Below are 27,878 nucleotides of genomic sequence, written 5' to 3' on the forward strand. Positions count from 1 at the left end.
GGTAGAATATATTATTTTACCACTCATCTACAAATAACCTGAACCTCTATCATCATGATAAATTTTGATAAAATGTAAATGGTTTATGTTGTTGGCTTTGTGGCTCAAAATAAAGCTCTCATTGCTGAAATGTTATGAACAACATAATATTTGATAATATTATATGACTACATACTTAAATTGATATAATAACTGCATGAAATCATGAGAAACTCTTATACTAAACCCTACTAGATACTACCTGTTTGAGGGTTAGAGTAGGGGGACGGTTCCTATATTTTCCTAAAACTTGAATATTGCATAAATCAAATATAATTGAATTTCAGAAAGGATGGTAAGTTAGGTCTTCTGTGGAAAGTAAAACACTGATGGTGTCAAACCCAAATTTTTAGGTAAATTTTCTAGACGAAGCCCATTTTGTTCCGAATTTGTATCACTTTTGAAAAGTGCGACTCCAGTTATGTCATATTTTTCTTTCCCGAAAAAGAGAAGGGGGAAAGAAAAAAAAGGAAAGGGGGGAAGAAAAAAGAGATGAGAGAAAAGGGGGTTTTTCCCATCTCTTTTGAAGAGATTTTCTTCCCCCCTTCCCTTTTTCGGGAAAGAAAAATATGACGTAACTGGAGTCGCACTTTTCAAAAGTGATACAAATTCGGAACAAAATGGGCTTCGTCAATTTTCTATTTCTATTCATTGTCAAATCTTAAACATGCATGGACAATAATGTTCATAAACAGAGCAGCGCTAACAGTTAACAACATTTTAGAAGAAATTCTTGCAAGAAATGTAAAGAAAGCAGCACATACTTATCAATTTCGACCCTAACTTACTTTTATTGTTGCACAAACAACCAGACTGATGTACGAAAAGACCCTAATAATTAGGTAAAAATTTGTCCCGGGATAGAGCAATTGCAGAAACATTTTCTTTTCAATCTTTATGTTAGTTAAAATTGTTCTTTTTAAATTATGTTTTTGTGTTTTTTTTTCGCCAATCTCTGAAAAAAGATCAATTTCCGAAATTGATCTGAACAATGATGGATGAATTTTGATTTACCTTCTTATCTTAATGTGCTCATCATATTGGATTTAAATTTATTGAAATTCCTCAAGTTTCAGGAATTTATAAAACTGAGCAAATCTAGGCATGTTTTTTTGCTATTATAAATTATTTTGTTTTTGAAAAGTTTATATTTCTTTGATATATCTAACAACCAATTACACGCGACTTTAGAGCATACCCTTTGAAGCAGCTTATAGTGCCTAATAAGAATAACGTCATACAATACAAATGACCAATGATAGGCCAGTATACATTTTACCATGGGTCAAATACAATGTATAATGGCAAATCATTAGCCATTTGTTTTGTATGATGTCATATTATATTAGGCACTATAAGTTGTTCATATCGTTTAGTTTTCAGGCAGCTGGGGTGATAAGTTCGAATTTAAACTAATAAAATAATTAGTAGTAAAATGTTTCAAAGTTATTTGAAAAACTGTTAAATTATTCTATTTGTAAACATGAAGTTTTCATGTCTAATGTTTTGTGGATGTCTTGTGTTTGTAGGTGTGGGTGTGGTAGTTTCTCTTTGAGTGTTTGGATTAGGGTGGATCAAAAGTTGTATTTGGGTGTTTGTATTAGGGTGAATCATATGTTGTATTTGGGTGTTTGTATTAGGGTGGATCAAAAGTTGTATTTGGGTGTTTGTATTAGGGTGAATCATATGTTGTATTTGGGTGTTTGTATTAGGGTCTATCAAATGTTGTATTTGGGTGTTTGTATTAGGGTTCATCAAAAGTTGTATTTGGGTGTTTGTATTAGGGTGGATCATATGTTGTATTTGGGTGTTTGTTTTAGGGTGGATCAAAAGTTGTATTTGGGTGTTTGTATTAGGGTGGATCATATGTTGTATTTGGGTGTTTGTATTAGGGTGGATCAAAAGTTGTATTTTGGTGTTTGTATTAGGGTGAATCATATGTTGTATTTGGTTGATTGTTTTAGGGTGGATCAAAAGTTGTATTTGGGTGTTTGTATTAGGGTTGAACAAAAGTTATATTTGGGTGTTTGTATTAGGGTGGATCATATGTTGTATTTGGGTGTTTGTATTAGGGTTCATCAAAAGTTGTATTTGGGTGTTTGTATTAGGGTGAATCATATGTTGTATTTGGGTGTTTGTATTAGGGTGGATCAAAAGTTGTATTTGGGTGTTTGTATTAGGGTGGATCATATGTTGTATTTGGGTGTTTGTATTAGGGTGGATCAAAAGTTGTATTTTGGTGTTTGTATTAGGGTGAATCATATGTTGTATTTGGGTGATTGTTTTAGGGTGGATCAAAAGTTGTATTTGGGTGTTTGTATTAGGGTGGATCATATGTTGTATTTGGGTGGATCAAATATTGTATTTGGGTTTTTGTATTAGGGTGGATCAAATGTTGTATTTAGGTGTTTGTATTAGGGTGGATCAAATGATGTATTTGGTTGTTTGTATTAGGGTAGATCAAATGTTGTATTTGGTTGTTAGTATTAGGGTGGATGAAAGGTTGTATTTGGGTGTTTGTATTAGGGTGGATCAAATGTTGTATTTAGTTGTTTGTATTAGGGTAGATCAAATGTTTTATTTGGTTGTTTGTATTAGAGTGGATGAAAGGTTGTATTTGGGTGTTAACTGGTGTGGGTATGGTAGTTTGCATTTAATTTTTTTTGGGTAAAGGTGCGTAATAGTATGTATTTAGGTGTTTGTGTAGGTGTAAGCATTGCTGTGAAAGTTTATGGGAGTTTGTAGGTGCAGTTGTGATAGCTTGTATTTTGGTGTCAGTAGGAGTTGCTTTGATAGTTTGTATTTGGGTGTGTAGATGTGAGTGTTATAGTTTGTCTTTTGGTGTATGTGTAGGAATATGGGTTGATAGTTTGTATTTGGTAGTTTGTAGATGTGTGTTTGAATGTTTGTAGCTGGATGTATGTGTGTGTTTGTGCAAGTTTGTGTGTTTGGTTGGTGTAAAGTATTATTATTGTTCCCTAGCTTAGGTGTTTATAAAATAAAACAAAAATCTTAAAAATCTAGTGTTCATATTTAAGAATATTTACCTGTTTTGCGGAAGGCACAGGCAAGCATATAGAAAGATAAATCAATAATCATTTCATCTTTACTGTATATTTTTAAAATTCTAAAAAACGATTCGATTAATGTTCTTTCACAACCGTTTTAAGTCTAGCCAACATGAATCAGATTAAAAGTTGTCTTCTTATGTGATTAATTGGTATACATTACATAATTGTTAGACATTAGAATATAAACATAGAGTCAAAAATTTAATAGAAATTTGTTATATTTCGGCTGAACAGCCTTTGGTTTGGTTGAAGCTTAAAGCTTTGGTTGCACAGTTTTATTGCAATATTTGTGTGTGTGTGTTTGTGTGTGCAAATTCCCTACAAAATGTTAAACTTAACAACACAGTAAATTTGAATGTGAAATAGCCATAAAAATAATTATTAGCCTACATAACCAACTTAAGCTTAGCCTATCTCATTATCGTTTATAGGTTTAAATCTCAGTATAAAACGCAATATATCCTATCAAAAGGGTTGAAAGTATGGCACTTAACAGCAATGTTTGTTTTTTAAATAGTAAAACTAGTAGAAATTGAGTGGTTGGGGAAGGGATAGGCCATATATGAGAGGAAGTTATTTGTTGAAAGTTACATTTAAAATATACTGTGAAAAGCATGAATTCTCTATTGCAGCTAAAGTGTATTAACTCCAACCCAAACCCTCGCAAGTGTATAATAATAATATACCAACCCCAGAAAATTGCTTTGAGCTCCGTTTTTTCAAACCAAACTTGTTCAACCTAATAATATATGGTTCAACAAAATACATTAGTGCATTAGTTTTCAAAACTAGTGGCTTCGCATCTAGCATCTGAAGGAAGCCAATATCAATTCTGATCCGATGAGCTTTTTTAAAAACGAAGCTCTCCTATACTTGGGGTTTGAATGATGTCATTCTTGTTTCAAAATGGGGGGAGGGGCGGGCGATGTTAGGATATTATTAGTTTGATTTAACTCTTCCAGAAACATACTTTTAACTCCATGCACATCAAAAGAATCTAGAAGAAAAAAACATAAAAAGCCTTTTTACTTATGAAAATATAATCATTTTGTAGACCACTCCAAGGCGAGATACTATTAATGTGGTAGAAAATCAGAACATATAGAAAGAAGATAATATGTACATGTATTTTAACAATTATCATAATTATTTATTATATCAATGAGAAAGAAAAAGATAAAAATTAAATCTCTGCATACCTTTATTACCTAGTACCTAAATAAATTTTATTTATCATGCATATTCAAAAATATTGTCCAATCCCTGTACCCATGACAAAGCAGTGCCAATCAGACTTCTCCTACTGGGAAAGCAAATGAGATTTATGTATTCAACAAAGATTATTATTATCATAATATTAATTATACGCTAATGACTGCAGAAACGCAAAAAATGATAAAATTAATGCAAAAAAGATTACCATCGATTCTTAAAACAATTTGGTAAAATTTTAGAAATGCCTCTTTAACCCTTAAAATTTTTTGTATGTCTTTTATTGGGATGATTATAAACCTCCCTACCACTTTGAAATCATTCATATGATTTTTTATTCGTAGTACCTAATTAGGGACTAGGGCATACAATCATAATCATGTAATTTTGGGAAAGCTTTACAATAATTTTAGTTTTAATATGTTGAATACTGAATGAGTTGTATTGAATGAACTTACAATGTAGTATACATTTTTTATATCTAGTATGGGGAAATATTTTTACTGTTTAGTTTTTGCACTGCATCATACAGTTTGCAGTGAATGAGCATTCTGCAATACTCTGTACATGTTAATATGTGCATTTCAGGGACAAAGATATACAAACTAACAAAATATTTTGCCCAAAATTCTATTTTGTATTTTATTTGTCTATAGCAAGATGGAATTTTTTTGGTTGAAAGTCTTTCACTATTTATAAAGTAATTCTCGACAAGTGAATTTTTTTTTACCTTTTTAGCAGCCATATCCCTTTCCCTGGTGCATTCGTGTTAAAAATCGTATAACTTGGGACAAAGCTGAAATATTTCTAAAGTAAGCTACTCTAGAATTTGGTTATTTTGTATAAAAAGCTTTGAGTAATATTATCCTTACTTCTTTCCATGTCTATTAATTTTGCTAAATACTATTTTTTTTAAATTTATAGTTGGTTTTAAAAATCTATGTTTGGTTAATTTAGCTTTTAAAGTAAAAAAATTATTTATTTGAAATATATTCTGTAAAAAATCTTACACTTAGTTAGCCTATCATCTGATAGGTAAAAGAAATTAAGGGTTGTAACTTGTAAAAGTCCCCCTCAATTTTAAATAGCTGTCCGAAAATACACTTTTATTTCAGTACATTAGGTGCGCAGTGTTTGAAATGTATTATACATTATTCCAGATATACAGGGTGTTTTATAAAATATTGCTTAATCCAACCCACTTACCCCTGACAAAAATTAACAATTAATATCTTATTTTTACCATCGGATTGGGGCAATTTAAATCAGAAAAAAAATATTTCATGTTTTTCAACAAATTACATCTTAAAAACCTGTATTTACAAAGTAATTTATTTTGGAAATTGAATCAGGACCAATTTACAACTTTATTGGTTTGAAAAATAACCCCAAAACGGCTGGTAGTACAGACAATGTCCGCACACCGATTGTCAAAACAAAAACTTTGTACAGTTAAGGAGTTGAATCCATTTTTATAGAAGCAGAAATATAATCTATGATTACGGTTGTGACACTCAAAAAAACATAATCTACCATTCCACTTTCCCTTCTCTTGGTGATGATATCATCAACGCCAATACGATTTTTTAAATGTACCATTCCACTTTCATGTGCCATAGAGGCAAAACTGGAATGGTACATTTATGTTTACATTTCAGCGTATTCATAAACATTAATTTCCTTATTTAAATCGACATAATAGTAATCGTATATTCTAGTTATTATTTTTTTTTACATAAAATATTTTAAATTATAAATAGTATTTTAAACATTCCTTTGATTAACATAATTTAAAAATAGTATGTATGATTTCAAATAAGTCGATGTTAAAAGTGTAAACCACCATTCCAGTTTCGCCTCTCTTGAAAGTGGAATGGTTTATTTCAAAAATCGTATCGGCATTGATGATATCATCACCAAGAGAGGCAAAATTGGAATGGTAGATTACAAAAATCATATCGGCATTGATGATATCATCACTAAGGGAGGTGAAAGTGGTATGGTAGATTACGTTTTTTAGAGGGTCAAAACAGTAATCATAGATTATATTTCTGCTATTATAAAAATGGATTTAACTCCCTAACTGTTGTAAATCACTATTTCTAACAATTAACAATTTGTTAATATTTTTTTCTGATATAAATTGCTTTAATCCAATTAAGAAAATAAGATACAAATTATCATACTCACATAAGTGGTTTGAATAAAGCAATTATTAATGATTAATAAAAAAATTCCCCCTGTATATTATATACATTATTATTGAGAATATATTATATATTTTCATAGTATATATACAATCTATTTTTAATAAATTCAGTGCTATATTCAAAATTCAAATGAGATGTATTTACCAATAAGAAAACATTTGTGTACAGAAATATATGAAAAAATAATAATTTGGCTCAAGCTATTAATAAAGTAAAATCAACAAATATATTTAATGAAATGATAAAAAACAATGCATTGTATATCATTTATAAGCATTTGTTAAATAATTAGAATAAAATTAAAGGGAATCTAGGAGGTTATATATAGTTCACTATCCAAAAAGTTGCTTTTTGTTTCGAGTTTTTACTAGTATTGATAAACAGCAACACAAAATTTAACAAAATATAAAAACACTCAACACAACTGTATTGAAATAGCTGACAATATAACAATTTATCTTAGTTTGTTACTACTAGCTTGATTATTGACCATGATCTTAAAATAATTGCATTGTATGTTTATATTTTTGCAGTTATGTAAACATGTATTTGTTGTTTCTATCGTCCAACAATCTTTAAAACATTGATTTGTCTAACACAATAACTTTCCTACAAAACTGGTTTTTATGCTGAAGGAAGAGATGATACTCCTGCTATTATTTAACAAAAAAAAAGAATTAACATACTTTTGTTTAGGTTGATATGAGGAGAGGTTGATGTCTAATCAATAAACAAAATGCAGTTAAGAACATAAAATAAACCAAAGCTGGAAGCTAGAGCCTGCCAGTAAAAGACTTAATTTAAAAGAAAACTCAATTATAACAGTGAAATTATAATGTAAGACAATCTGTAAAGTAATAATTGTGAATGCAGTGATGATTTGCTTCCCAATTAAAAAGTGACGTTATATCTTGCTTGGTATAGTGCAAAAATAAGTTGATAAATGGCCATATTTTCTTACTGCATTTGGTTTTAACTATTTTTGGGTGATTTTAAAGTGAAAATGAAGAAAAGTGATTGAATTTTAAGGATTAAAAATTTCGTTGAAAATTGTTGAAAATGAGCGGGGGTTCTGGAACTCAGGTTAATAGCAGGGACAGGTTCCTCGGCAGCCTTCAAAATTTAAGGTAAGTGGTATTGTATATCCACTCTCCATGCGAAGTAATAGCCTTTCATGTCCATACTGAACCTAACCTAACATAAGTTATTCCAGTATTTTTTTTGGAAGTGTAGTATGTCCAAAGTCGAAGAAGTAGTGTTTTGTTCGTCGGTAGATGATAAATTTGGCTAATTTTTATTGTTTTCATCCTATTAATATTACCTCTTTTCGTTTTTGGTTGTTTTCACGTTCATAAATGTTTTTGAGTGCAGATTCTTTTTTTATATTTAAAAGGCTTAAGTTTTCATAAAAGCTAATAAACATTATTATTATTTTTTAATTCTTGCTTATTTTATAACGTTTTATTGTAAATTTAAAACACAATAATTACTTATTTTGTGTTGTAATAAAAATTGAAATATTCCCCACCAAATTATTTATGTCAAAATTAATGTTAACTAATTTATTTTAATTTCCAACAAATGAGTGTTAAGGGTTATTTCGCAGCGAAACTTTTCTATTATTAGCCAGGGAATGTTATGTGTACATTTGTAGTCCTGAAATAATTGTCTAATCATAATGAAACATAAACAAAGCTACTCTATTAAAATAAATATACATCCAATCCAAAATTACATATATTGTTCGTTTTTTTTACCATTTTAGTGCGTAGATGCTCTACAACTTTATCGCACACCAAAATGTATTAATTATAGACCCTTCCAGCTGAAATCAATAAGCGATTCAATCTTTTAAAGTCTTGAAATATAACCAATTTTTGACATTATGAGTTAAAAAGGAATTTACCAATTTTTAAAGAATCCGATTCACTTCCGCGATTAAAACTGGTTCTGGGTCATACTGAAAATATTTTTTATACTAACAAGCTAAACTTTGAATTTTTTAGAATTTGGCTTATTATTTGTCTCTTCTGTATAACATTGAATATAAGTGATCTTCGCTGACATATTAACGATATTTATATAACATATTTAGCATAAATCTTCATGGCAGAAGTTTTTTAAAACTTATATATGTATTTTTAAAATGATTTTATTGACATTATTAACGCTGACTTAAATTAAAACTGATTGTTGACATAATTATTTAACTTTTAGCTTTATTCTTAAGACATTTGGACTTGTATATGTTGATACAACTACTGGTAAAATATGGGATTTTACCAAAACTGTTAATTCTAGTTTGACTGGACAACCTGAAGGAGTTGACAAAGTTGAAGGTTCTGATATTTGTTCTCTTGTAGAAAATACAGATGAAGAAATATTTGCTTCTTTCTCTGAAATAGGTAACTATTTAGTTTATGTAAACAAGGATAACATATTTCTTTCAAGCGATGTTCAACAAATTAGAACCCAGTAAAAGTGTCTGACTATGACGTCAGAAAAAATTAACAATTAACCAATGAGAGACCGCTATATATTTTACCATTGGTCAATTACAGTGAATACTGGCTTCTCATTGGTTAATTGTTATTTTTTTCTGTCGTCATAGTTTGACACTTTTACGAGGTTCAACAAATTAACTAAAAAGGTGTAGAGTGAAATCAAATATATGTATATAAAAAAAGAATTTAATTTAAAAGCATTGAATCGAAAAATTTATACACTACAGTCGGAAAAATTCCTTGAATACTTATATTTTGAGAGGTTTACAGACGCATATTCTTATGTAAAAGTCTTTATTTAAACGTTTAGATTCTAAACCTTCCTATTTTGACTACTAAAAATCTAAAATAAATGCTTCACAATAATCTTTGTTTCAGAGGATCTCCCCCGTGATGACGAAGATGGGAGCATTCAAGTTCCCTCCACCCTGGCCATTTCCCAGCCATGCCTGGTCACAGCTCTGGCTGATAGAGGGGTGTCAGCTGTTGCCGATGGCCGCCAGGACGATCTTGGCCGGTCAAGGACTGGCAGCCAGAATGGGTCTGTACAGCCACCATTCTCACAACCTTCCACACCACAGGTACATATTATTACATTATCTTTGTCTAGAAGTCATAGTGGTGCGTGCGCATGGTTCGGCGAAGGGACTGAAAACCTTGAGGGGTTTCAAAAGTAAGAAAGGCAGGCCTTTTCAACTTCAGTTTTAAGATTATGAAGCCTTAACTGTCCACTGTAAAAAACAAATCTCAACAAAGTATTTCCATTATATATATTTACAGTATGGAATTATGATAATGAAAAATATATTTGTAATAATAAAATTTCATATTGTCTGGAGCCTAACTATGAATAATAGACTTGAATTTATATATCTGCATCTGCAAAGCCTATCCTATGCTATACTACAACTAAATGTAATATTGTATATTTATAGTTTTTTACAATATGGACAGTTTTGCTATGAATATTAACTTCATATATGCATGTTTGGAAATTATGCTGCTCTATTCACATTTTCTCCGGGACAATTAAGTTTATCTCACCACCCTACCACCCCCTCCCCCCGTAATTGATATTTTGTTTGTTTACTTATAATCTTGAATGGACGAGAATCTTATACATTGGGCTATAAATTTAAATGCAGTCCCTACTAATACGACTGGGATGAAGTATGTTACCAATTACTTAAAGATGCAAACTTTAGGGAGTTATACACAAGAATTAATGTATTATAGATGCGAACAGCTCCAGCTAAACCCAAGTGCCTTGCTCCCCCCATGACAAGTAGACCAGCCGTACTTTCAAAGAAACAAAGCTCAATAGAATCTGAGGTAGGTGGAAACATTTTTTACTAAGCTTGCCTGTAGTAAAAAAACTGCATTCAACATCTTTGTGATTAAATTGAAGGAAAGCACTTCCATACCTAAAACTTTTACATTTATATTATTGTACATGTTTGTTTTGTTGAAAATAAATATTAACATTGTTCTAGGTTGAAGTTGAAGACAATCTAACTTACCATCGAGCTTTTCTGTTTGACCAATGCGAAAAAACTGAGGAAAGGCTTAAACGTTTTATCCAGGTGAGATAACTTTTTTACATCTAAACTGCTTATGTCAACATGGTATTGTAATGGATACTCTAATCATTCCTCTTGATTTTAAGTCAAATCAAGGGTGAACTCAGAAGAAATAGAATATATTTTAGACGGTAATCTCTAAAACACATAGGCTACAATTGTTTTAAGTACAAAAAGTGGTGCTTTACCACAAAGGACCAATTGAGCACTGATACCTTACTTTTTAAATAAATTTTAAAAAGAGGGGGGGAGAAGTGTTGTTTTCCTTTTTAACCATTTTCAAGGAGACCTAACCCTACTTAGCCTATAACTGGGACTACCCAAGTACTCAATATAACCTAACCTAATCTGACCTAGAGTATTTAACAAACAAATGAAACACTATCCCCTCTACCTTATTTTAAATTTATTTTAAAATTAGACGGAGTGGGGGTGGTTATCATTGCTAAAATGTTTCTAAAATTGCTGAACATCGTTATTATTCTTTTAAAAATTTAGGATGCAAAGGCTGAAAATCTGTCAGTCCAAGGGGAAGGAAAATTCATGCAAGTCGTGTCTTATAACAAACAACTTAGACAGTTCAAGGTAAATTAATAAATGTTGTATGACCAGTTACTTAAATAGCAGCTATAAATATAATGTTGCCTGGAAGGTCATAGGCTCAAATCTCAGTTAAATTAGCGTTAAATCTCTGTTAAATCTTCGATTGTGCTCTATACATAAAGCTTAGAACCTGCTTAAATGGACTGGGTCTACGTTGTTATTGATAATTTTGGTTTGATATTGAGCAAAAACAGTTATAGTGTCATAACCTACTTTTTTTTAGGTTGTCCATGACAGAAATATGGTGCTTTGTCAGGAAAGTTTGAGAGAGGCAAGCATTGAAGACAGCATCTCATTAAGCAGCAGGAACAAACCCAATATAATTATATTTTTTAAATAGCTAAGGTCAACAGTCTTCTGCCTTGATTATGACATTCTACCAGCGACCCCATTCAATGATTAGCAGCCAAAACATCATTTTTTAACAATCAACAGTGTAGCACGTAAGACTGTGACGAATGGATTCAGAGAAAATAAATCTATCAAACTGCTGCATCAACCCAAAAAATATTGACTGATAAAATTTACATTAATGATTATACCCATCTACAATTTAATTTAATTAAGTGGGTAACAAGATTTGCTTTTAATTTGTTTGAAAATTAGTCAAAAAGATTCTTTCTACTTTGTTTTGTTTAAAAAAAAAATATTGAGATTATTTGATTAGGAGGCTGAGTCAGGCTAGTTCTAGAGCCTCTGTCAGGAAGGATAGTCAGGTAGGATTAATTGTAAATTCAACATTGCAAGAGTTTATTGAAACCATATATTCATGTGATATTAGCCATTGGATTTTTGGCTCTTTAATTATAATGTCCTTATTAACTATCATAAAAGTAATTAATGCAACGTACCTATAAAAATCTTTTAGAAATTGGGGATAGAACTTATAAAGAAAGAGCTATATGAGTGATGTTATAAGAGAATTAACATAATTAAAGTAACATTAAAACAGCCAAATTTAATCCCTAGTAATTATAAAATTTATACATAAGGAAATATAAATATACATTAGTGAAATTATGTTAACATCTATTTCAACTCTACACTACACACTTTATTACATCAATATGGACCCGTCTGTCTGTCCGTCCGTCCTTCTAAAAAGGAAAATCGATTTTTTCAGTGGTATTATTTGTATAAATCTATTATGATGATTCCCAAAACTAATCACAACTATTGACTTTCTGTTTGCGTTAGCACTTTTATGGAAGAATCTTGAATTTGTCGTCTTTTTTTAAAAGATAGATGTCGTAAATTAGTTTAAAGATTTAATCTTTTTAACTTTTACTTTTTGCATCAATCTGCTTGGACATAATTGATCAATGGATTGTTCATACACCTTTTCTTTTGCTTAAAATTAAATGGTTAATTTCAATCTTGATTGAAATTTACAAAGGGTTTTTAAATTTAGATATTTGTAATATTTTTTAGGCAAGTATATCAGAAAGACGTTTATCTGGACAGCTACACAACCCATTGCCAAATCCCAGGATAGTAATAACAAATTATTAAAAGTTGTGCCTCTCTTAAAATAATGTTTTATGAGTTTGAAATTTTATTTAATTTCATCGAAAACTAATTAAAGTTTTTTAGACGCTCTGGCAGGGGGTAGTCCGTTTGTTCGCACGCTACTAACTGTTTTCTAGTAGTCTAAAGAAACTTCTGTTCACTTATATTTCTTTCTTTTCTGTATGATTTTCATTGAGTACAAAAACTGCATTTAATTAATTTGATATCTTTTACAATTTATTTGTTAATGATTTGATAATTTTTAATAGGTTCTTTAAAAAAATATCATAATTTGTTTCCCGTCACGACTTCCAGTTCATTTTGTTCGGCTGTTTGTAAAAATCATATAATATCTATAGAAATTTCATAACATTTTTTTGGTGATCACGTGAGAACCAAAACATGTACTTAAAATACAAAATATACACCCATTTCTTCCCCTCATATTTACCAAGACAGTCTTTTTATATGTATAAAAATAAAGTGTGTTACATTTTTTTATGTTTCATTATTATTTTGCCACAACTTGGTCAAAAATGCTCACAAATCAGACCTTTTTTGACCGAAGATGCTCAAATGGTTCCTTTACAAGCCCAATCAATCAGTTTTAAGATATCTTTATATTTTAAGCAAAATTGATGAAAATACAAAAAAAAGGCAAATTTGGGTGTTACCTTTTATATGCACAGATACCATAAAATCAACAGCAAAAATACTTATTTTTACTCTTCTCTCATTTTTAAAGTTTGATTCTGTTAAATTAGCCTCTTGAAGGGATTTATGCATTGATTATACTCAAAGATAGAAAATTTTGAAAAAAAGAAATTCGACCTCTATCACTACAGAGGACAGCTGCAAACCTCCAGTTGACAGGATGTAGTTAAATACTTGTTAGCAATAATAATTAGCCCAAAAAGTTTTTTAATAAGGTAAAAAAATGATAATCTAAATCTTAATTTTGCGGATGATGATCTTAAAGACGCTCTTGCTGTTGGTGATGATGACCCAGATGGTATCAAAATACATGAGCATTATGACAACTTATCTATTAAACTATAGTACGATTTTTGTATTTGTAGCATTCTCCACTCGAGAAAAATTTCAAAACATACAATCATGGTTTTTAAATTCTCCAATTCATAAAGTAAATACATAGTTTTTTAAAAGATGGTTATATTTCTTGTTACAACTTTTTATTGGAAGCTGCTACAAAGACAAAATTTGGACCATAGTTCAATAGATGAGTTGTCATTACGCTCATGTACTTTGATACCATCTGGGTCATCATCACCACCAGCAAAAGCGTTCTTAAAATCATCATCCCCAAAATTAAGATTTAGATTATCATTTTTTTACCATATTAAAAAACTTTTTGTTTTACTTTTTTGGCTATTTATTATCACTAACAAGTATTAAACTACATCCTGTCAACTGGAGGTTTGCAGCTGACCTCTGTAGTGATAGAGGTCGAATTTCTTATTTTCCAAATTTTCTTTCTTTGAAATACATTAATTTCTACCCAATATTATGTTTGAGTATAATCAATGCATAAATCCCTTCAAGAATAGCCAATTTAACAGAATCAAACTTTTAAAATGAGAGAAGAGTAAAAATAAGTATTTTTTCTGTTGATTTTATGGTTTGCTTGAAATATAAAGATATCTTAAAACTGATTGATTGGGCTTGTAAAGGAACCATTTGAGTATCTTCGGTTGAAAAAAGTCTGATTTGTGATTATTTTTGACCGAGTTATGGCCAAATAATAATGGAACATAAAAAAAGGTAACACACTTTATAGAGGTGAAGATTAATTTATTGTTCATTATGTAATCCTTGTACCCATGAGAGAAATGAGAATATTTGATTATTTTTTTCCGTATTGATATGAAATAATTAAATTATATAATCTTTCTTGGATCAATATCACAAATTTTTTTATTACTTTCTTTTCCAACATTTATGTATATCTAATCTGGAATATTGACAACTTGACAATACTAAATTTTTTATCAGACAAAATCATTTGTTATTACTAATCCTTGAATTATAGGCTAAATTCTTTGAAGCCAGTAAACCCTAAAAGTGCTCCAACAAGTTCAGTTGTTGAAACAACATTTCCAGCGGATTCAGGATTGTGTCTTTTAATTTGTTAATATGTGTTAGTATGACCAGTAGGGATATTCACTAAAAAGCAATACATTTAGTATGTTGAATAAAAAACTCCAGTAAGATTTTATGAACACTAAATTGCATTTAGTAAAATTATCAGTCCATCGGTCAATCTCTCCTCTTGACTATAGTTAGTAACCAACCTTTTGCTTTCACGACTTTTTTTCTAGAAATCTTTGCATAGTTATGAGTTGTCCCTGTTATGTTAAAGAATTCCTTCTATTATGAAAATTGTTGTCATTCTTCTGACATTCTGAAACGGGAGCTTTTTTAAAGATCTTGAGTTAAACCGTGCTTTAAATATTTAAGGATGCAAATATCTAGATGAACCTATTCAGCAAGAGCTGGGGCCAAGTAGACGCGAGTCTGTCCATAGCCAAAGCACTAGAAGGGAGTCGGTTCATAGTCCAAGCAGACGAGAATCTCTACACTCTCCAGGTAATGCATTGGCCGAAAACAGACGTTTGTCCGTCAATTTGTCTACCATTCTGATCGTTTAATAAAACCTATCGTTTTACGAAATAAGTGATTATGAAAAATGAATTTTTGATTGTTTTAAAATAACTTTTTATAAATATTAGGTCGACAAGATTCCGTGCACAGCCAGTCCCGCAGGGAGTCAGTTCATAGCCCCAGCAGGAGAGAGTCTGCACACAGTCCAGGTAATTTGGAAATAGCTTAAAACCATTTCTGAAAATTATGGACATTGTGTTCAAGTGTAGCTCCCGCCATAACATACTTATAAAATATATGTAATATACTAGCGGATTCTTCCCTAGCCTATAGTAGCGATATGCATAGAGGGTTAGGGGGGTGAAATAGCCTAAAACTGTTCCAAGACCTTAATCTACTCATTTAATAGACCCAAACCATTCAGTGAAATATTTAAAGCTTCCATAAATCCGAGAACTTACTCAGAACAGTTATTACCATAAGCTAAAGACAAAAAACTTACAACCTTATAATTATTGTAGGATACATAAATATCTAAATTGCTTAATGTCATACAAACAAAAAATATTTAATTTTATCCCAGTGTAATGTTTTCTTGTTTTAAACCAATTACTAGAGGATTGTGTGGTTTAGAAATAAACAAATTGTTTACCTAAGTGTCCAGTTTACGCGGTCAAATCCCTTATATCACATTTTTCTTTTTATTTGCAGTATATTTTTTTTAGAATAAACAAGTATACAACAGCCTCCAAAATAGGCAGAAAAAATGCCCGCGAGCGACTTATTAAAAAACTTTGATGGATAACAAAACTAGAGTGACGGACAGAAGGCCAGACTTGGTAAAGTGTCATTTATTAAGTATCTTCACTACAAAAAACTGTTAAATAAAATTTGGAGTAATCCAATATTAAGGATTACCAAAGTGTTTAGCGCAAATAATTGCTCAACACTAACAGACTTACCAACGGACAAACTGAAATCCATCAGGTGACATCTAAAGTAGCTTTGCTACAAAATTATATAAAATATACAAATTAATATGTAAAATTTAAACTTACTGATTAGATGAAATGAAAATTATTAAACTTTTAAACTTTCCTTTTGATGAAAACTTTGACTTTGATGATTTTTAATAATCAGTAGAGAAATATTAATCTTACTTAACCTATCATTTTATAATAAATATAAATTTATAAAACATTTTTCTATCCTGAAGCTACTCTACAACTATTTTCTCTTTCGTTGTTTCATCACCCTTTTATATCTAACATCTGTAACAATTGTCTGATTTTTTATTCATTAAGCTTAGCTTTTTATTTATGTTGTCATCCTTGTTTTTTGTTTAATTTAGAAGGTTAACCCTAACTTATTGTTTTGTTTACCAAGTCACTTATATTCTGAGAAAATGAGTAGCTAGTCAACACCAGTAAAGAAACAAAACTGCAAATGTTCATAGATGCAAAAAAATAGAATAAATAGAAAATATTAAATACACATAATTCTAAGCATTTAAATTCATATATTTTATAGTTTTTTTTATATAAGCTCCGTCCGAAATTCTTTCGTTAGATTAGACATGTTAGAATTGTCCTATCGAATATAAACTTTGCATGATGATTCCAATTACATTTAGGTATGATTTGGAAAATGTAGCAACTCTTTAATCGTTACATCAAAGTCCGTACATCCATTTAAAACATGCCGATTTTTATCTTTTTTGAAAATATTTTTCATATGATAAAATTATCCTATTCTTCTAATTTTTGGAATAATGATTCTTAGGACAACAAGGTACAATATAATAAGCGAAGCATCTCTATACTCAAATCCTAATGTCCATTTATTGTATCCCGTATTTACTCAATTATGGAACAATTTTATGTACAATTTCGTTTAGACTTATAAACTAATGTTCTGCTTATTAATTACTGACAAAAGTTATTGTTCGTTTGTCCTTGCTTTTAGAGCATCACTTTTATGGGTGTTTTCATCCTTGTTTTATAATTACATAACCATATAAACACAATAGTAAAAATATATATTACTGTACATAAATAACCTTATCCTGATGAAGTTAATGCTCATAAAAGAAATATATTGGTGACATGTTTGATTTATTTCGTCCTTGTTTGGGAAAGAGATAGTTGGTATGAATGTACCATTATTAATTATCATTATTACATTTTATATTACTTAATTCTAAATTAGCTTTGACAGAAATAAAATATTTTTATCAGCATAATATGTTTTCTATTTTACATAAGACAGATTTACATATTTAAAAGAGTCAGATTGAATTCATTAAAAAGAAACACAGCTTAAACATCACAACAAGAACGATTACCTTTAAAAGTAGCGGAACCGTTTGAAACCAAAGTGCGTGTACTTATTCAAAGATACAGAGAAAGAAAGAATTAGAATAGGTAGATTTCAAACGCAGAGAGAGAGGGGACAATGGGCTCTCTTTATTACACTAGTCCCCAAAGTTTTACAATAACGTTTTCTTACTCGCTGGATTAACAACTTTAAGTACTTTTACTGAATTTTTATTTTTTATTTTTTAAGTTGAGGGTTGAAACGTTACAATTACTAATTTTAATCTTCAGAAGGGATAATTTTGTATGTCATCATTGAGGATGTACTTCTATTTATCGGCCATTTCCCTGTTTCAAACGTCTTTAGTTATGATATAGTTTTTGTCTTGTTTTGACTACTACAAGAAGATGCGAATAGTTTTGATTTGTAGTAAAATTTAGAATATTAAACCTCCATATTTTTTCGGTTAGGTTTCCACCCTTAATGCCTGGATTTAGCAATGTTGAAAATCCAGAGAAGGTTATCACTAAAATTTAAACATTACTTTTATAAAGTAGTTTCGCTATAATAAAACAGAGGAAGAGAAAATGTAAAATTGAGGCCTTATGGGAATTCAAAAATTACAATACTTAATTGGTTGATTTAGAGTCATGGGATAAATTAAATATTCTCAAATTTCCACAGTTGAGAGATTATTTTTTTTAGTAGAATCTAATATTATTCGTAATTAAAAGCAGCTTGACTTTAAAAACACACTTGATACAGGATTTTGAATTAAGCATTTTTACAAAAAAATATAAATAAATAGCTGTTTTAATAATATCAATAAGACTAATATTATAGAAAAAAGTTTAACATAAAATTAATTTCCAGGTAGTCCCAGCATGAGTAAATCTTTATCTCGACAGTCTTCCAGGAGAAGTCTGGTTGAAGATAGAAATTCAGGTTTCATTTGATTAATCTCCCACTGATTATTGTATCCATCCCTCTTTATTTTATCAAATCAGCTACTCTATAACTAGGATTTATCCGTCTGCCAATAGATTTCAAGATACTACAGAGGATGCCAGGACACGTAGTTATGTCTGTAAATTAATATTGTTAGATCTTTAAAATTTAATTTTGATTTGACAAAATCAACAAAAATGTGGGTTAAACCATATTTTTTTGGAATTGAACTTGCAATGAAAACAGTTTTAACAAAGTGAATAACATTATCTGTTATTTTTCTAGATTAGAATAGGATTAAATTTCTTAGAGTTCAAGAATTCTTTAGACAAAAAATTAAGTCCATTAGTAACGAAGCTTTTTGAAAGTATGAAAAAAATATAATAAACTGGTTCGTCATATCACGTATAACAAACCTCATCAATGATGGTATCGATAAAAAAAATTTAACCATTGGTAGGCATTGCCAATAAATCATGCAATGTGACATTTTTTTAGTCTTATATAGAGTCGAAAAATTTAAATCAAATAATTAAACTTTTGTAAATTTTAATTCAGTATGGTTTTATAGATGACCGGGGATGCAAAAGTGAACAAATATGATTAGTTTGAGTATCGTTGGCAATAAATAGTTGGCTAGGCAAATAAAAAAGGATGAAGTCTATGTTTTACAAGCAATACCGTATTTATGGTCAATCACAAGAAAGAACCTGTTTTGATAAAGTCTAGATAAAGCTTTAATTGCACTAATAAAGAAATATCTATTTTGCTTAGTTGTCAGTGTTTCTGTTCCCCAAAGTTGCAAACGTTGCAAAATTTTTGTTTGTTGGAAAAAAGTTTACTGTCCAAGTTTCAACTTTTCTATAAATAGATTAGATACCAGAGAAAATATACAAACTATAGGCCCCAAAAACTGCCACATCTATTCATAAACTTTTCATAAACTGAGGTATTTTTTTAAGATACAATGAAATAAAGTTTATATGACTGCATGCCACTAAACAATCAAATAACATTATCTCAATTAAAATAAAATGAGTAATTTTAACTTAATTTTGTCTGGGCCTTACCTTACTTATTCTAATACTAGCGGTTACGCCCCTAGCATCTAGGGACTCTGTATTCGAAGGGATATGGAAAGGCAGAAAAATGGACTAAAACCATCCCGAGACTCATGAGAAGCTTCACTGTAAAGGATGACTATACCGGTTCAGCGGTTAGCAAGATCCTTCGCTAGAGACAAATTTTTTTTTGCTACTTTATATAATAGAATAAGAGAAGTAACAAAAGACTTAAAAATAGAAAGAAACTACCGCCTACAACAAATTTTACCAAACAAATCTTAAATATAAAAATAAATATAAAAGTTGTACATAATAAGTTTGATAAGGTAGATAAAGGATGAAATGTTGAATATAAAAACTTTACAAAAAAAAACTTTTTACAAGTTTATAAAGGATGTGATGCTTCTTTTATAAAACAAGGAAAATTGTGTTCAAAGTAGCGCAGCAATGAAAAACTGTAACTCATTTTTAGATTTAGATAAGAATATCAAATATTTCAAAATGAAATAATAATTTTGAATTGGTTTAGTAAAAGTTTGGAGTCGTTTTAATTTGAAATAAGCAAATATTAATATTTAGTAGGTCGTGAACGTAAGCTTTCTGTGCCTGCTGAGTTCAAAAGTGGCTTCGAAACAGGTAATTAAATGTATAAATCCATGAAATAATTAAAATTATGTACAAAAATAGTACATTCAGTGCTTTCCCTCAATTTATCGAGCACTCAACTTCTCCCACCCCTCACTCTCCTAATCTAACCCTGTAAGGTCTATATCCCGGATGGCCTCTTACCATACAAGGCTACCAAGTCCCATTTTAATCTATTCTATGTAGCCTGTTCTAAACAAACAAATGAAAAATATACCAAACATACCAATTAGAGATTGTAGGAAGAAAAAAAAATATCACGAAGTCATGAAGGGTTTTGCTGTTTAATTATACATAAAGATAAAGTTATTTGTGTTATTCTATTTTTTATTAATTTGTTTTGTTGTATTCCAAGATGTTGACAGCATAGAGCCACTGGATGACCCACACAGCTACTGTAGTACTCTTCCAAGACGATCATCTCAAACCAGGAATGGATACTTCAGTTTTGTAAAATAACTCAACAAGAGTCTATAATATTGTTTTCTGCATTGAGAAAAAAATCCATAAATAGGAAAAATGCCTCGACTTTTTAACTGTAATGCACAACTTCAATTAAAGTTTTTTTTTGGTAATAATCGGCTTTATAGATAAAAAATGATACATTTTGAAAAATAGTAAAAAAAATATGGAAATTATGTAAAATAAATAATGAGCGTTTTAAATGCTAATTAAATTTGATTTAACAGGCTTAATGCAGTATTTACACACACAAGAAAATCAGGCCATTATCTTACATGGCATCTTATTTAGTCAATTATAACTACCCGCCGAACAGATGGGCCTAGGACTATAGAGTAGATGCGTTAAAATTGAGTAAAGTATCTAATCCTTAGACCCAAATCCTCTGCCACAAGTATGACAACATCCTTTGTTGTACACACACTTCCCAGGAGTAATCTCAAATCTTCTTACATTGGAGGTTAGCATGATATTATTTAAAACTTATATTATTACTACAAGTACTCTGCAATAAAAATTACAGTTGACCCAACAAATATGTTTTTTGATTAAGGTTTTTTTGCGTTGTTGAAACTAGCATAGGCTAGGATTCCTCCTTTCTGCTATACTTTGCAGAACACGCATTATCGATATCAAGATTCTTTATTTTTAGGAAAAGAAACAGATATAGACAGTGTGCTGACCCCTCCATCCATCAGAAAAACAACTCTTGTAGATGAATCCATCGACGAAGATAAAATTAAAAGTGATTTTAAAGCCAAGGAGACAAATGTTGACAGCATAGTAGAACTTCCTTCGTTCAGAGAGAGAAGATTACTAAAGGAAAGGTCTCGATCTTTGACCCCTAGCAGGGAGAGTCCTACGCCAAGTAGGTCAGCTTACCTTTCCAGACATGAGAGTCCAGGTACAGTGAGAATTTCTTTAAATCTTCATTATTTTAAGAGAACAAAACAAGGCCAAAATTAAAGATTTGTGCAAAAAGGATCATAAAATTATAAGTCATAAGTTATAAAATAATTAGAAAATAGCATTTCCATTTTTATTGTAGGGACTAGAGCCTATCACACACTAGACAGAGTTGCTCAAGGAACTCCGGCTACCAGCACTAGGAGGCCACCCAAAGTAACAAGATGGCACAGTACAAATGTAGATGATATTTCATTTGAAAAATCATATCATGAAGAATTCAGGAACTTTAAAAATTTGTCATTGTTATTATCCTCTTTAGATTAATGAAAATATTAATTCTTTTATCAAAATCATTCAAAGGAAATTTTATAGATACAAATAATTAGAAAATTTTTTATCCTACATTTCTACACTGATAAAAAATGGTTCCCTAAAATGAGCCAAAGGTGTTTTATGACGCCAAAACAGTAATATTGCATGATGTAGATTGTTAATAAAGAGTATTTTAAATACTTTTTTAGTATTACTTAGAAACCGATGAATATCTGCTGGATTAGAACCAGTTTTGAGCCAATTTTATACAAATAATAAACTAAAAATCATAAACAATTAGCACCTGGGCATTTGCGCTTTCAGGACCAACAAAACCTTATATCTATTTACCTATACGCGGAAGCATGTCTAAAATAACTATTGAAAGAGAGGATCATTAAGGGTCAGGTTTAAAATAAAACTATATTTATAAACATACCGGAAAGCTATGTATACCTAATCTTAATGAAAAATTTGAATCTCAGGCCACGAAGCAGGGGCAGTGAGCAGACTAGAGACAGAGACAGTCCTTACAAATATTCAACATACAGTCCTACCAGGTTATCAATCAATACCGCAAATATATCATTAGCATTTTTTAAAAATGATTATACTTCTTCCAAATGGTTGATAAAACCATTTAAATTGTATATCGATAAAATGACCTCAGATTTGACAGAGTAGTCATTTTCATTTCAAAATGTATAAGTTTTCCCATAAAAAAAAACTAATGCCTTATTTGGAATTGATTGAACCCTTTTTTGCCAGGCCAACAAGTTCTCAAGGCATATCAACTCGTTACACTACCATTCCTGCTGTTTCGTCCCTTAGGTAAAGTATACAATCAAGCAAGAATTCATGGATAGGATTTTGATTGCAAATTGTTTACCTCCTTCTCCATATCTCGTGTGTTAAGTGTTGTCTTAAGTTAAAAGGTTAAAAAAGATTAATTTAGCCGACATTACCTGAGATAAATAATTAAAAAATTGTACAATTTAAAGAACTACTTTTTCTTTTAGGTATTCTGACACAACCCCAGATTTGAACAAGGTTAGTGAAGAACCATTAAACCGACCACTGAGAAAAGATCCAGTATCCGCATACCAGTCTATGCCTCTGTCAACAAGCAATTCAAGTCTGAAAGATCAATACATGACGTCTAGTCAACAAAGTTTAAGAGAGAGGACTTATTCAGCACGGGAATCTCCAAGGATGTATTCAACAAGCTACCATAGCCAACAAAACTTAGATGACGTTAGAGATAAAGATATGTCCTATGGTCGTTCTAGACATAGAACTAATGAGGAAACAAGGCCATTTTCTGCCAGAGGGGCTGACAATGAAACAGATTACAAAGTTAATGCTGCTAAGACTTATGAATCTTGGAAGGAGGATACTTGGGATAAAGATGTATCATACACTGGTAGTCTACATAGAAATAAATATAAACCATACAGAAGCAATTTAATTGATAATGAAGTAATTAGCAAAGAATTAGAAAATACTTCAGGATTTTCAAAAACTTTCAGGGAACAAGATAGAACCATATCTAGCAATTTAAACAATCAAAATGTGACCACTAAGACTGTATCAAGTACTTATAATAAAGATAAAGATGATTCAATCCAACTACCGAGCAGCTTTTCAACTAAATATGAACCACCAGTGTCTAGTATCTATGGCAGTAAGTTTGATGCTGAAAGATCATTATCTAAAAGTCAACTTAATCTAAATGCTGAACAAGAAACAGTTCAACCAGTTAAACCAAGAGATCACTCGCTACCCCTGTCAAGTAGTCATACAGCCTTAAAAGATCATGCTCTACCATCTCCTGCAAAAGAAAAGGATAAGGACAATGCAGGTGGTCATGTAAGTCTTAAGGATCAAAGATCTGGATCAACACGCCACAAAAGCCTAAAAGAAGGTTCCAAGGAGATGTCTGTTCTTGAGGAGTATTTTAGAAAGAAAGCTGCCAATAGAAAGGCTTCAGCCTCACCATCTGTCAAAGATTCAAGTGGTGAAAATAATACAAGTCCAATTAAAGACTTGTTTCCTGCTTTGGCTCAAGCCAAAATAGAAAAGCCAATTGTTGATATAACTGCCAAAGTAAAGGAAGAGATGATATATCCCAAAATTTCTGATATAGATCACATTGAAAAGTTCAACAGTTTCAAGTTTGATAATGGAAAAATTGAAAAACCACCAGACAAAGTTGATGACATCAAACTGGTTGATTACTCCAAATTATTTGATTTCAAGGGGACAAAGGACAAAGATGTGGCAAAACAAAATGGTATTGTAAGACATGATTATGACAAACCTATAAAATATGATGAGACTAAGGATTATACAATCACAAAGAGTGAAGAAATCGATAAACCAATAGAAACATCAGCAGAAGTAAAGTATGATTTCAGTATTGACAATAAGTTCATGTATGAAGATATAAAAAGAAAAATTGACTTCAATGACATTGAGGATTTAGAAAGAGAAGCAAAGAATTACACACCCAAGCCTTATTCAACTTCATTAGCTGATGAACTTAAAGAAGCATTTGAAGACAGCAAATCTTCTCTTCCTTTAGATGATGATTGGAATATTTCTTACACTAAGCCCAAGGCATTTGAGAAGGATAAGAATGAAAACTTTTCAAGTCCAACTGCTTACAAAACTGTAAACCCTTTTAAATCCAATATTACAGTAAATCCATTTAAGAATAATGAACCAGAAAAGAAAACTGTAATCACTTGGAAATCGGAGGTTGAACAATTTGACATCAGCAAATCTGATGAGAAATGGGGAGAATCATTTGAAGATAAACTTGAAATTAAATCTAGTATTTCTGCGCATTTTCCAATGGTGGAACCTAAAAAGGAAGAAGTTAACAGGCTACAAGTATTTGAACAGAATTTGATCAATATTAGAAAAGGGCTGGAAAGCATTCAAAAACGTGAAACTGCAAAAGCTGTTGAAGTAAAAGAGGAGAAAGTTGAAACATTTTCGGCCTTTAAACCTGGATTTTTACTTCCTGCTAAAGATAAAGAAAAGGCAAGCAAAGATGCTGTTAATCAAGAAACTAAAGATTTCATTAAAAGTATTGGTATTGATCATACAATAAATAAAAATCAAGTGCAGCCACCTAGCCCTAAAAAGGCAGCAAAACCAACAGAACACACAAATGTGAGATTCATGGAAGAAATCAAATTTAGTGAAATAAACAGTAACAATTTTGATAATAACAATACTCTGCCAAACAAAGATCTTGTTAAAAAATATCCATCAACTGATGATGTCAAAAATGAACTTAATCAAATATCAAAAGAGAAACAAAAGATAGAAGATGAACTAAAGAAAATGAGCAATGAGAATCTAAAAAGACTACTTCATGTCTCCCCATCTCCAACAGAGTTTACAATGACTGATAAACTTACAATGTTTGAGGATAATCTTATTCATATTGATGATGATCTCGAGGAAATGATAAGATCTTCTCAGTTAGACAATGATAATCTTATGAATGATTTGGGAAGTGGTAAAAAGAAGACAAGTTTAGATTCTGTCGGAAGTAATTCATCAAGACACAGAAGATTGAGTGCCCCAACTTCCCCTGAAGATATGTCACTCAAAAGGTAAATAAATTTTGTTTGTTGTCAGTTTTTATGACAGCTTTTTTGTATTATTTCTCTATTTTCTAAATTTTGGCACTGTGTATCAATAAATGCTCGAAGCAAAAAGGGCAGGTACACCCATAATCGGCACAGCAATAAAATAATAGTTTAGAAGAAAAAGGACGGACGTTTTATAGCAATAACCCCTATATTGTATGATTATTTGGCATAAATAATAAGATTTAGCTAAAGAGACAATCATAATGTTTACACGCGTTCTTACAGCCCTTCAGTTAGTCAGACTTACACGGAGAATCTGGATTGTAGAATAGCTGCGCTAAAATAATCAACTAAACTATTTATTATCTATATTTTGTAGTGAGCGATCTCTTGACAGCGAGGACGACAATGTTCGTTTCCGACGGAAGAGCGGTCCTGCGGTTCTTAAACCTGTTCTCAAGTTCTCTAATGACACAAATTTTGCTGTATCATCCACGGGTTTCCCAGGAACAACAATTGTTATATAATTTTCAGAAAATTACATTAAGAAGTATATTAAAAGTAGTTGATGGACTAATTGTACAGGCTTTTCGAAAAATTTAAACTAACAAATCTGTAAAGTAAATTAAGATTTAATATTAATTTAGGACTACTTACCAGTTGAGGAGTTGATTTTTACCCCGTATTAAATATTGTCACCCTGTGTGTGATTTTTGCCCCCCATAGCAGTTTTTGTACCCCTATAACTCATAGTTTATAACCACAAGCTTTGTTTTGTACATTGAAAATTACAGGGAACAAAATTTAAGATGTGGTGCAAAATCACTCCATGCCAGGGGGGGGGGGGTTATTTTGTCAACAGAGGTTGTTAATTCTCACTCCTCAACTGGTATGGTGCCATTAATTTAGTTTCTCGTATTCATTCGAATCCGGTGGATAGGAACCGGTTCTCATCCATACGAAAAAACTATGTCTAGCATCTTATTATATCCAGCTTTCTACGAATATAAAAATGTACAATCAAAAGATTAAAACCAGTTTTAATCTTATAATTGTACATTCTATATCTGCGGAAAGTCGTTTATGATACGATGCGAGAAATAACTATTCTATGCGAATTTTTTAGTTTTTCATCATTTGTATATAATCTACAAATTCAAATGTTGAATTATTTAAATATGAACATGACACTCGAATCATCATTGTTGACAACTATTGTTGTAAAAAGGTTTAAAGAAAAGTGTAACCTTTTCCTCCGTGCCCAAAATAGCCACCTGTCAAACCGAGGCTGACAAACAAAGAAAATTGGAGAGAAGAAAATCTCTAGAACGTATTCCAATAAAACCTATTGGTGATATGCTTGATGATACTAAGGTTGAACTAGAAGAGATATTCAAACAGAAAGAGATAATTGAAAAGAAACTGAAGGAAATTCTTTTCACTTAAATTACTTTTTAATCCACAAAACATGTTGATTAACTATAAGTAATAAAAACATCAAAAACTCAATCGGTTAGTCAGATCTTAATAATTAACAAACAAACAAAGCTTTAAGTACTACTTTATGTGATTAATAGCGGATACACCCCTAGAGGTCTCCAGAGTCCACTAGCTCCATTTTTAATTTTACTTTAAAAAGAAAATTTAAACATTGTTTTGTTTGCTCTCCCTTGCCAATGAACTGATTGAGTTCCCCATTTTAAGATAAAGTTACATAGGTCCAGGCTGGTATTAGGCTATTTTTCTGTAATGAATCATCAAATTTATTAAGTGAAAAAAATCTTGTAGGAAATGAATGATAAAAACCTGCAACGGTTATTACACGTGTCCCCCTCACCTGAAGAGCTGACTATTACTGAGCAGATGGCAAAGGATAAGGAGGAGGGAAACACTTTAGAAACCTATTTGAGGCACAGCTTATTTACTTATAGGCCTTCACAATTTAGACCTACAGCAGGCGCTCGCTTGTTGAAGGAGACGTTTTGGGTTTAAGTATTGACCACACTGCGTCATAATAGAGACATTAAAATTGGACCTTCTTCTAAATATTAAGACTGGCATTGACATCAATAGTAGGAATTCCTTTGCTCATAAATAGGTGCAACCCATGGACAGTTATTTTTTACCTCTAGACAATAGTCGTGCAATTAAAGGGTTCGTTGTTTGTAAGGTGTTAGTTCATTGTGTGTTAATTAGATTGCTGTTTCGTTTTACATAATGACCCTATCCTTAGTTGCAGATTAGCGCAACGATCAACAAATTTT

General features: G+C 30.9%; 1 protein-coding gene across 1 annotated transcript; it reads left to right on the top strand.

The window, feature by feature from the left end:
- The first annotated feature begins 324 nt into the window (after window positions 1-324).
- Window positions 325-27,060, top strand: LOC145335214 (uncharacterized). Its single transcript, XM_080180948.1, has 24 exons — window positions 325-392; window positions 7,229-7,659; window positions 8,834-8,937; window positions 9,415-9,617; window positions 10,273-10,368; window positions 10,530-10,619; window positions 11,115-11,201; window positions 11,443-11,523; window positions 11,885-11,935; window positions 12,651-12,707; window positions 14,777-14,856; window positions 15,220-15,335; window positions 15,479-15,559; window positions 18,540-18,611; window positions 20,261-20,314; window positions 20,679-20,752; window positions 21,158-21,245; window positions 21,438-21,689; window positions 21,834-21,971; window positions 22,488-22,566; window positions 22,775-22,837; window positions 23,026-25,635; window positions 25,994-26,119; window positions 26,841-27,060. Exons 2-24 carry the CDS (start codon window positions 7,592-7,594, stop codon window positions 27,058-27,060), a joined length of 4,890 nt encoding a protein of 1,629 aa, XP_080037074.1. The 5' UTR covers window positions 325-392; window positions 7,229-7,591.
- The last annotated feature ends 818 nt before the right edge of the window (window positions 27,061-27,878 follow it).

This window comes from Acartia tonsa, chromosome 13 (genome assembly GCF_053477335.1).
Source record: "Acartia tonsa isolate MP-2025a chromosome 13, ASM5347733v1, whole genome shotgun sequence".
NCBI classification, from domain to species: domain Eukaryota; kingdom Metazoa; phylum Arthropoda; class Copepoda; order Calanoida; family Acartiidae; genus Acartia; species Acartia tonsa.